General features: G+C 33.3%; 2 protein-coding genes and 1 non-coding gene across 3 annotated transcripts; 1 reads left to right on the top strand and 2 right to left on the bottom strand.

Annotated features, from left to right (window-relative positions):
* Window positions 1-802: 802 nt before the first annotated feature.
* Window positions 803-874, bottom strand: Trnad-guc (transfer RNA aspartic acid (anticodon GUC)). The gene has a single exon. It is a non-coding gene; the product is annotated as a tRNA-Asp (tRNA).
* A 4,592-nt stretch (window positions 875-5,466) lies between these two features.
* On the bottom strand, window positions 5,467-6,749 carry LOC128184976 (uncharacterized). Its single transcript, XM_052854636.1, has 2 exons — window positions 6,255-6,749; window positions 5,467-6,060 (listed from the first exon to the last, which is right to left on the bottom strand). The coding sequence occupies exons 1-2, from the start codon at window positions 6,318-6,320 to the stop codon at window positions 5,599-5,601; spliced, it is 528 nt and encodes a 175-aa protein (XP_052710596.1). The 5' UTR covers window positions 6,321-6,749; the 3' UTR covers window positions 5,467-5,598.
* A 2,905-nt stretch (window positions 6,750-9,654) lies between these two features.
* Window positions 9,655-11,394, top strand: LOC128184477 (uncharacterized). The gene is made up of 4 exons (XM_052853970.1): window positions 9,655-9,807; window positions 9,976-10,234; window positions 10,555-10,989; window positions 11,213-11,394. Exons 1-3 carry the CDS (start codon window positions 9,745-9,747, stop codon window positions 10,800-10,802), a joined length of 570 nt encoding a protein of 189 aa, XP_052709930.1. The 5' UTR covers window positions 9,655-9,744; the 3' UTR covers window positions 10,803-10,989; window positions 11,213-11,394.
* The last annotated feature ends 493 nt before the right edge of the window (window positions 11,395-11,887 follow it).

The following is an 11,887-nucleotide window of genomic DNA, read 5'->3' as shown; positions in this document are numbered from 1 at the left end:
TGAATGAACAGATGAGCTGAGGATTTGGCTAGTTTGGAGAACGAATTATGTAAAGTGCAGTGTCTAAATAGAAGACAACCAGGTTAGATAAACCTGTTTCTGTTGGAAGACAAGAATTGTTTGTTATGTCTCTGAATGGCCCATCAAGTAAGTGGTGTTTTATAGAAAAGTAAACACGCAGAAATCAAATCCAATATTTACTTTTCCCTCAATAGGCTTATGTAGACTAGATGTGTGGATTGGAGATAAGGGAATCCCATTCATAAAGCTGGCCCTGTCTGTACATGTAGATGTAGATCTATTCCAGGTTGTAGGCAGTGTGAATAACAAGGGTTTACTGGGAGACGGTTGACATTGGGGCTTGGCCTTCAAGATATCTGTTATCCCAGGTCAATCATGAAAAATGTATCATCTGGGGAAAAAATGGACTTCCCCTTCAATTTCCATTGTCTTAGTCACTTGAAAAGTGTGTGTGTGTGTGTGTGGGGGGGGGGGGGGGGGGGTAAACAAAACTTGAAAAAAAATTTAAAGCAAAAAATTATATTTCAGTTCAACATTGCTAGTTCATGGATAATATTCAACTTTTATACTATTGAGACATGTACAAAAAAGTTAGAACGTTTATCTACATGTACTTTCTGGAAAGATTTTGTTGACTAGAAAAAAAAAAACGGTGTGCATATGAGAGTAAAAAGGGTGAATATTTTAAAATTATTATTATTGATTTACAATAAATATTCATGTTTGTTGCAAGTACTATAAAATTTATTATAAAAGTTAAGTAGAAAACAAAAAAATGTGCCTCCCCGGCGGGGAATCGAACCCCGGTCTCCCGCGTGACAGGCGGGGATACTTACCACTATACTACCGAGGATTGGCGATAGTACAGAGGTTTAATAATGTACAGTCTAATCTATGCACTAAGACGTTATACCTGTATATTGCAGTACCTGTATATAATATTTATGTTAAGCAGGCACGTAGCATCGTTTTTGAAAGTTGGGGGGGGGGGGGGTAGACTCATCCAAAAAATCTTGACAAGCCAAAAAAAAAAAAAAAAAAAGTAAAAAAAAAAAAAGGGAAATAAGACTTTCTCAAAATCTTCAAAATCCTAATGGGGGGGGGGGGGGGGGGGGGGGGGCGTGTATATAACTTCAATTTCAATCCTAATTTCCTTATTTTCATATCAATTTTTTACATCCTCCAAAAAAAGTGGGGGGCCAACTCCAGGATAATTCAATTTTTTATATGTAAATTTTAAAAAATTACTTGCTGCAAGAAAAAGTGGGGGGGGGGGGGGGGGGGGGGCAGCCCCCCCCCTGCCCCCCCCCTGCCCCCCCCCCCCCCCCTGATGCTACGTGCCTGTTAAGAGTGTTTTTTTAAATTTAAATCAGTTTTATATCATTATTCATGGATATACAATTAGTTAGTTATAATTCTTTTTTCATTGGAATTATAAATTTTCTTTTATCAGATAGTTTGATACAATCAACATTCATGTATGGAATATTAATTGCAATCGCACACAGCGCACATATGGATATGAAATTGCTTTTTGAAAAAAAAATCAATATATGCAGCTAGAACAGTTACAGAGCTTCCTATCATTTTCTAAAGTCAGTTTCCAAAAATTAATGTGCCATTTCATTTACAATGTCACTATAATAAACGATTACTTAGTACTTTCTTACTTAATGTACCTAAAATTATATATATATACCGGTAGATAGAATAACAGTTTTCATTCTTTTAGTGTGTCTCGACAAATTGTTAAATATATAATTACATTTATATTAATATCCTTGGAAAATGATATAATTCCTAAAGGAGTGAATATTTTCCTTTATTATATAGGGCCTACATGTACCTGTGTAGAAAATCCCATGTGAATATTATTTTCTATTCTCCATTTTTCATAACAGTAAATATCTCTTAAAATGTGAGATAGAGTGGTCACGTGGTATGTTTTATTTTTTATGGAAAATTCTTCTGAGACGATTGCAAAACTGCCACATTTGCACTGGTATAATTCTCTACAAATGTAGCACATACGTAAAATGTACATTTTCTGCAAATAGAATTAGAAATAAAGAATAAATAAAATAATGAATAGAAATAAAACAACAACAAACAAACAAAATAAAACAAAAACAAACAAATACAAAAACAACAAAATCGAGGCTAAAACCACAAAGAATTTTTAAAATATAAGAATACATATTTGTCGTGCACCGACCACTTCTGCTTTACACTGCTGATACGCTTACGATTTAAAAGCACTTAAATGTTACAAATTCTTTACAGTTGTCAACGAAGCATTTATCACGCATTATTATTTAATAAACTGCACGTGATAATTCTGTCATGGAGAGTTACTCCATGGGCGTGGTCCTTTACGACCGAGCGTGAATTCTTTGGGTGGAACCATTCTGCCAGTCCTTAAAACGTTAACATGCTTTGATCAGACAAGCCTAGCGGCGAAATGTTTCCAAAGGAGGAAATTCAATGATAAAAATTATTGCACTGAATGGACTTCCTAAAATCCTTTTTTACTCCTTTTATTAAGGCAAAAATAATTTATAACTGAATGAGTTGCATAATTTTGTGTATTTGACTGTGGGATTTTGTGTTTGCGTGGGAGGATGCATGAATGACAAGAAAGAATGGACTTAATGGGCAAAACACATTTATATATTACGTTTGTAGTATTTTCTGTTCATATATGAAACGCTCAGAGGAAGAGTTAATTTATGTAATTTATTAATGGGCTATACATGATGTTGAAATGTTATCCCAGACTTTGTAGTCTACGATACGTCATCGAATGACCTTCAGAAATAGAGAGATGCCTGCATGACCGCACACAGCGCTGTAAAAATGTCTTTGTAATACTCCGCGTACATGTAATATGATTTATATATGTATACGTGTTTGTAAACTTCTTCAAATATTTCAGCAATTTGAGTTGCAATTTTTGGGGATTTTTTTTTTTTTTTTCTTTAGATTCACTTTTATTGAAATGAAAATCAACTTTACCATAGACTTTATATGGTAAATGCTGTTCATGTACATTACTCGTAAATAATGCAAGTTTCATTTGTAATTATTGTATAATTTGAATCAACTTACAGATAAATGAAAAACAGTATTACGGTTTATAAACTATTTGAAGGATCACATAGAACAAGTGAACATTATTTTCGTTCTTCCAAAAAATTATTTGGTTTGCTGTTTTTCATAGTATACATTATTTTAAATTTTTCTTTTAGTCTTATCTGGGTGATGTTTTATTTTTGAACTTATAAAATTAATTTGTTTGTTCAACGTTTACACTTTTTGCAGCAAAGTTTTACAAATTAAAGTATAACGCTTTAAATGCTTGTCCGGTGTAGTACATTTACATGTACATGTATATCGGTAACCAGTTACACATGTACTTACACATTACAGATGTACTTGTACATGTATGTGTACATATATATGCTGGTATATTGAAGCATCTGAAGGCAGTCAGAATTTATAAATTGGATAGTCAGTTGACTGTAGACTTTATATGGTAAATACTTTACATGACTTGTGAAGTTTTAAATAAAATGATATGGAAATTTAAAACTTGCCCTAAGAAAGTTTTTCCGCGTTAGCTAATGGTGTGAAAATGTCGGGGAAACATCATAATATCAACATGAGAGAAGAAAAAAAAACTGTTTTAATACGACAATTGAATTTGCTAGAATAGCTGACATGGGATAAAATAAATTGCATTCCATATTAATTGAACTCTAAAATTAAATACTGCCGATCTAATTACATAACCATGATTGATTGAGCATGGGTATTGTGTGCAGTGCTGGGAGGAAAATAAATAAAGGCCGTAATGCTATAGCCGGATTACTGCTGCACGTTTTAGCCACGTTATGCTTGCCTTGATTATAGGTTTAACATTCTAAAAATGTTCCATGAGCAGAAAAAAAGATTGATAATCGTCATAAATCTTCCTAATCTTGTCCCAACGCCATTATTATTAAATTGATTCATATTAATTATTTCTCCATTTTGCTCTAATTTGTGTGTATGGAATGCATTTAGATCTTTTTTTTATTTAATCTGGTTCTTATCTTTTCATCAACTCAGAGACACATACTTCAGATCTTTGTAGCGATTGTCGTAAAACGCATTCCGTTTTGTACCCCACGTGCGATAGCAACCACAGTGTTGCTTCTCAAGGATTTGTCATCTGATACTATTAAACGACCATCATCAAAGTTAAACGATCAAACTTTCGGTATTTGATTAATCTTTAAGTAATGCAACCTCCCGGAGTTAAAAGAGAATCGGGGATCCATTTTTCATTTCTTTTTGGGTTACTCTAAATTGGCTGGAGATTTCTTTACGTTATATAATCTCTTTGGATTTCAGGTTGCCATTGGTTGCCATTCTCTTAAAGGTCTGACGTCACACTTCTCACATTTTGTTGCCAGGTTGCTGTAAGTGAAAAGAATTTTCACATTGTTCTCTGTGTGAATCTTTGCTATAATGACAAATTTGCTTTCTCAGATCATATCTGAGATAAACCCATCATAGGAGAACCCTCTGCAATGTTCTTCGACGAAAATTAAACCATAGCAAACGTTTCTGGTTTCAACCTGGAGTTAGATCATTTGGTTTCTTCGTTATTTTTGTGACATTTAGAAGTATCAATCTATCAATTCTAATCTCTATCAAAAACTTCCACAGATGTCGCTATGACCCAGTGACAGCAGACGACAACTTTTACCTATACTGGTAAAACAAATCAATGCCTTCTTTTGTTCCCGAGTTGAGATCACTTTTTACACCTGCATAAATTTTCCTGAGTCAGAGAAGATACCTGTGTGATTTCAGTAAATGTGCGGTGTCTAATCTTTAAAACGAGACGGTCCTCTGCATTTCAATTACATTTATTGCTGTAATATGATTCATTGTTTGCTTTCTTTATGTTTATTATGTAATAGAGTGAAGACATTGTCTTCACCGAGATTTCCATGACAAACCTTCCCACGACCATAGCATTAGCATATAGATCTGATATATATCCGGTTTACAATTTTTTTTCAATTTAAAAATCGTGTGCAGATACGCTGAACAAATAAATAAACTTAAGTTTTTTTTATGAGTTTTATATCATTTACACGAAATGCAGTGATGGAATAATGAAATTATCTTTAATGTTCTTGTATCTTTAATTTGGTATCGGTAGTTATAATAACCTTGAATAATATTAGGTTGTATGACAAGAGAAGTGGTTCTAGTACCATGTACACACTATCTTCTCAATGTAGTAATATACATTAGTACATATATTGTTTAAATATCTTTAAAATATACATAATTGTTTATAATCATATATATATATATATATATATATATATATATATATATATATATATATATATATATATATATATATATATATATATATATATATATATCTTAATTACAGTTTTAAAATAATAAAAATGATGTAGATCTGGTTGCACATGTACATTTATATAAATTATAACAAATGTATACGTTTTGTCGACAAAAATCACATTAAGAAATACATGACACATGATGAAACTAGTTATAGTTTCTTGGACTCTTTGACTTTTTCCAAAGTTTTATATTCTTCATAAGAATCTGGTGATACTTTGCATCGTCCATTTCTTCCTCCTCGGTTAGAGAACCCATGAGTGTGATAGAACTTCCTCTTCCGGAGAAGGATAGCGATAACGGAAAAGCTGGGGCGGACTCGGCATTCAAATCTGACACCGATTCTTGGGAACCAGTTTTGTCTATATCGTCATCTATCACCAAAGGTTCACTGCCGTATCTGACCAATGGGTTTTTGAGATTACACATGACGTCATCGCACGCTCTTTTCTTCGTGTATTTGACGGTTGGGCGTTTTTTTCCAGAACAACTGAAGGTGGCGCTCCTTGAAATGGGGTTTCTGGTTCTTGGGTTGGTAATGGAGGTTATGACGCTATTGATGGCCAACAGTTGTTTCATGAGTTTAACATCCTGACTTCGGATATCTTCCTAAAAAATCATAAATTGGATTTAAGGAGATGATTCATATGTATTTGATCAGTTTGATTAGCCATTTGTACCCCTGTTTTGATTCAGTAGTGTCTTCGAAACTGATAAGGAGAATATAAACATAGCTGCATGACATCTAACAACCAAATAGCAAGAGTTAAAACGAAAGTAAACTTGTCCAAAACTGAACTTACCAAGTCGGATTTTAGTTGTGATAAGGCATGGGTTATCCTGTCTTCTGGGCAGGAATCCTTTTCCATCTCCTCAGACAGAATCAGGTTTCACTAAGCTCCGATCCCTTCTGTTCTTGTTTTCAATAGAAGAGTTGTATTTACCTCAGACAAGACAGATCACTTGCATTTTGTACGATATTCGTAACATCCATTTAATCGTGAGGTTTTTATGCGGTTTTTATGTGTCTCTCTCTTCGATCAGTAAAATTCTACCTTTCTGTCGTATTTTATTAAACCTTCCATACGCCTGAATAAATATCAGACATTATACAGTAACGCTTTTTATAAAATTTATTACGCAAGTCTTCAAAATATTTGATGACAAATAAAGTACCGCTTTACGGACAATTTATTATACATTTGTCAATCATATCTTGAGGCTGAGTGATCTTGGTCAAACAAAACCTCTATAATTTATTTCAAGTGCCAAACAACTTTCTATTTTCCAGTTTTTAAAAGAAGAGATTTGGTGAGCAGATCCCAGCGAATTCCTTGCCTACTGAGGGTGTCTTTAATTAAATAAAAAGGTGGAAAATGTCGTTATTATCAGTTCACGCACTCCAGCCTTTTTTTTTTTAGAAAGCAATGACATTTATATTTACAATATAGTGCAAATTGAAGGAATGTCTCTCATTAGAGAAAACAGGTTCAACACAGTCCGTTTTGTTGCTTCTTTGTATGTATATTTTATTGAATTGAAAATTCGCGTCATAAATTTCCGTATGTCGTTGGTATCTCATTACAACTGTTATAAGCGTACGTTTTCTTTTCAGAGTGGGCCTATTTGGCAGATTTTGAACAAACGGACAATTTTACAGCTATACCAACAAGTTCATTAAATCTTAGTTCGACGATCTGTGAAAGAGGATGCATTCAAATAGTTCATCTAATCATGGGTTTGAACTGCAAAGCACCCAACTCTGTCGACCCCGGCACAATGGTTAAAGTACTACCCAGTTATCGCAACAATTCAAATATTTTGCAGTCGACTCGTGATGTTTAACATTCGCACTCTTCACTGACTGTATTTTGAATTAATTGTTACATGTTTGAATTTTTAATAAAAAGAAGTTGAGGATTGTCAAATGTCCTTGGTTCGTTTCCGAAGAAATTGTACTGGATTGCGGGGTTATGTATATATATAAAGCAAAAAAAAGTTATTGCTACATAAAATAATATTCTCTTTTCTTGAGAGGCAATTTATTAGATGTTCAAGTGAAAGTTTCTATTTTACCGAAAATTCAAAATCTTTAACAAGCTCGTCAAAATGCTTTAAAAATGTACTTGGCCTATCTCCTTCTCTTTTCAAACCCAACAAACGCGTTACATGTATAGTTTGCACTTTAAATACATTTAGAAATCGTACTGGATTATGAGGTTATATATACACAAGGAAAGGCAGAGAAAATATTATTACTAGATAGAATCACTTGTTCTTAACTGAGAAGCAATATATTGGAAATTCAATTCGAATCAAAGTCGCCACATATACACTGAAAAAGTAGAATTGTTAACACCCCCCCCCCCCCTCCCGAGATTGCCTTGTACATGTTTCTATCCCCCTCTTGTTATTGGCATGTGAATTTTGCACTTTAGTATTTTGGCTAAAATCATACTGCGTGTGTAAACACATAGAATATTACATAGGACTTTTTGCTAACATGTTTTAAAGGTTAAATAATTTTAAAGTACCTGTAGTTCAAACGGACTGAATAAGGCGGGGGGGGGGGGTGAGTGGGGAGATTGAATTGACAAATTTCAATTCTTTTAAAAATAATATTGTATAGCAGTTTCAAGAGAAAAAGAAAAAAAAATTCTCTACATCGTTCTTTAAAAGAAGTTGCACAGTTATTCATTTTGTTAATGATAAGTTGCTTAATTTTGTCAAGAGTTAGTACATGTACCTGTACCTGTACTAGTGTCTTTGTTACAGCTTAATACGATGATGAGTAAATTTGAGGACAATCAAACTCTATTAAGACTTTTGGTTGACCTAGTTAACTTATTTGTCCTACATCTCACGTGTATATATCGGACCGATAAACAGGAAATCTTTATTAATCATTCTCATGCATGACTTCAGATGAAAATTCGGAAGAAAATTCAGAATAATTGCTCCTTTCTTTCAAAAACCGATGTGTGTCGAGATGCACAAAGAATAAGCAAATAAATTAGAATTTTAAAACGGAATTAGTCACGACAAAGATGTAATCTCCATTTCTAGATTTGATAATACAAACAAATTCTTTTTACTATTCCACTTTCAAAATTTGATTTGACACGTTTGCGTTATGGAAAATTGGTTTGCATGATTCAAAATGATAGAATAAAGAAACAAAAATGACACGGTCATTTATTGTTGGTTAGAATGTACTTTTTTCAACAGCATTCTGAACTCTTTCTACAGATTATCTAGTACAAATACAAATTTTCCAATACTTAATCCCCCAGCAATCGAACTCTAAATTTACCATTTGTCAAAAGAAGCATTCTTAAGATTTATAAATACAGATATGCAAAACTTCGATTTTTTTACTTTTGTATAAGGAAAAGCAAGGGAATTGCATTTAAAAGAACTTCTCTTTCTGTAAGACAAACGATCTCGTTTATGAAATTTTTTTTAAACTATACAAATTATAATTATACATTAAGTCTATCTAGATTGAATATTGACTACAATGAAAGAAAAATAAAATTTAATACTAATACAAAAAAAGGTGACAAATTCACATGCTACATAACACTCAATTTTTGTTCAATATAGATATTGAGAAAATATCACAGATAATTACTGATCTTGATTGCCTGTGAAATAATTTAGATAATAAATAAACATGTTCCGATCTATCTTATTGAAGTCAAAATACATGTGAGCTATTTGAGTAATAGCAATTTTTAAAAATGTAGTATTTCTTCCCTTTAAAAAATATGTTATTTGGTGAACTGCGTGTAAGTAAATAATGTGAATGAACAATAGCAATAAAAAGATCGAACTACTTTCTCTTTCTTCCTTTGTAAACTCTCAGTGCACCGTACGGGTCTCTCTTATTTATCTATATAACGGATTGTGGTGGGATTACGGGGACAACACCACGGGTTTACTTTTAATGTTTGTAGTAAGCTGCCACTCCCGTTCTCAAGCTCCCGACACAGACTGGCTTTTATTTTGCTAAGGCCACTCATCATACCTGGAAATGGCCCTCTATTATCCGCGCTAATTGTCTCGTGCACTTTATGACTGACTGTCTAATTTTTTGGTTGTTACGTTTGACAACAAAAGTGGGCTTGAATTGAAGATCACGTGATCTCAGGTAAACCTCTAGAAGGACCCGTCAATCAATTTTTTTAAAAAGAAGGAGACGTATAAAATCTGTTGACACCTTTGCAATCGGTTTAAAAACTCTACAATACACACCCGTCTACAGTCTACACACGACTCAAACAGTTAAACATGGAGAAGGATTCATCTTTGGACAGAATCACCCTAGCTCTGTCGAAATTAAAATCGGAGTTGGTGAGTTACGAAGAAAATAAAATACTTTAACATTTCTTTTTATTAAAAAAATCATTAAATTGAAATTTTGCATGGCTGATCAAACATTTTTTTAAATTGATTTTTATTAATTTCAATCGATTTGGATTAGAGAAGCAAAGTTTTTATGAAACAGGGTTATCTTTTCAGATGGACATGAGAAGTCAGGATGTGAAGCTGATGAAGCAACTGATATCCATTAACATTACCATTGGCTCCATGACCAAGAGTGGACACAGGAACCCGGTGTTACGTAGCGCCAGTGTTTGCTCCCTGAAGCCCCGGAGTATGGAGCGGATAGCCAACCGACGGAGCGCGGAAGTGACCACCTGTCTCCGGAACCCACTGGTCCGGCATCGGAGTGCTCCAGTCATGGTCCAGGGGGACGAGCGGGATGATTCCAACTCAGGTACACAGATATTTCATGCATCAATTCGACCATTCACTTTTTTACTTCTCTATATATGTTCATCCACTAGTTTTGTGTATAATTAACTACAGATATCAGACCCATAATAGCGATTTTGAAGGGAGTAGGGAGTAATTAGTCAAAAACTTTCCAACCAAATGAAATGATTATTGCCACTGTCACTATATGCCTATAGCTTTTTCTGTATTTTCTTCCAACTGCCCCATATAACCATATTTACATAAATTTTTATTAGAAACTAAAAATAGCATTAAAAAGTCTGTTGTTTAGATTCTGAATTACATTTTATCTATTAACAGACATTGAAGACGTTGGCGCCAGCAGTCCCACCGATTCAGAGAATGACATTGCATCTCTGTGTTCTTCCGCATCATCCATCATAGCGTCCAATCAGCTTACTCCTCCATCATACCTCCGACCACTTCCGGAAGAGGAGGACACGGACGACAGAATGTATTACGGAATATTAATGAAGAACATAAAGCTCTGGAAATATTCACAGGAGTCTATTAATAGCTCAGAAAGTGACATCTCGATTGACAGTTAATTAAGCGTAGGAAATGATTAGCAATTTTAATGAATGTGGTTTGTTTTTTATGTGTGGATATGATCATATGAATCATGTGCAATATTGACAATTAGGATCCGTATACGTAAATCATCCTATATTCTCCCTGCATCACTCGGCCAAGGAACCCATAATGCAGTAGACCACGGAGGAAATATCAGTGCAGGTGCGCGACGGCATTGTCTTATCAATTGAAAAAAAAGAGAAAAATACTTATACATGTATACACACAAAATTGATGAATCTAAAGAAACACAAAATTGATGAATATAAAGAAACAAATTTGAGAGAAAACTGAATGCTTTTATATAAATAGAAAACTAACTTTATCCATTGATTTTTTAATTCCGTAAAATGAATACTAATGATTTCAAAATTTTATTTTTCAGGTTTCTTTGACAAAACAACAGACAGAAGCTGGAAAAAGATTTGTTCTGAATGAAAGAAGGAAATGATATATTGATGATGACATTCCATTTTTCTTCATCTCTTGTGTGCAATACTCTGACATTCTCAGTTGGAGCAGAATTTATCGGTGTATCTATTTATGAATAAACATTTTTAAACATGTTATTATAATTTTAGTTATAATTTTTGCAAACCTTACTTTTCAAAATTATGAGAATAATCATATTACAAATTCTTTTATCCGAATAAAAAAGTTTTGAAAGCATGCCTGTTAGTATATCAAATTGCTACAAAATTTTATTGTTAAAAAAAAACAGTCCTTTTTATGTATACCTATACTTAAGGAAATAATTATTATTAACCTGTTTGTGTATATTTTATCAAAAGTTCAATTTAAACGTTACAGGGAAATAGATATCCACATTAGCTATTAACAGTGGCCAAAAAGAATAAAGAATAGCGGTACTTCCCTGTTTTAAGTTTATCAACATTATTTGTCCTTTATCAAATCTTTTGGATTCTTAAATGAGTTCTTTTCGAAAAACAACATTCAACATACTCGTAAACAAGTACACAAACGCTGGACTGATACATCTATATATTGGTTTTAAATACTAGTGCCTGTAATTTTGATTAATTAAGATTAAGTCTTCGCA

The sequence above is a fragment of the Crassostrea angulata genome, chromosome 5 (assembly GCF_025612915.1).
Source record: "Crassostrea angulata isolate pt1a10 chromosome 5, ASM2561291v2, whole genome shotgun sequence".
Lineage (NCBI taxonomy): Eukaryota > Metazoa > Mollusca > Bivalvia > Ostreida > Ostreidae > Magallana > Magallana angulata.
The sequence above is the reverse complement of the archived record's forward strand: the minus strand, read 5'-3'. Positions and strand labels throughout refer to the sequence as shown.

Coding starts and splice junctions, on each gene's coding strand:
- LOC128184477 (XM_052853970.1), top strand. CDS start 9,745: ATGGAGAAGGATTCATCTTTGGACAGAATCACCCTAGCTCTGTCGAAA. Junction 9,808..9,975: donor CGAAATTAAAATCGGAGTTG/GTGAGTTACGAA, acceptor TTATCTTTTCAG/ATGGACATGAGAAGTCAGGA. Junction 10,235..10,554: donor GCGGGATGATTCCAACTCAG/GTACACAGATAT, acceptor ATCTATTAACAG/ACATTGAAGACGTTGGCGCC.
- LOC128184976 (XM_052854636.1), bottom strand. CDS start 6,320: ATGGAAAAGGATTCCTGCCCAGAAGACAGGATAACCCATGCCTTATCA. Junction 6,061..6,254: donor CACAACTAAAATCCGACTTG/GTAAGTTCAGTT, acceptor ATGATTTTTTAG/GAAGATATCCGAAGTCAGGA.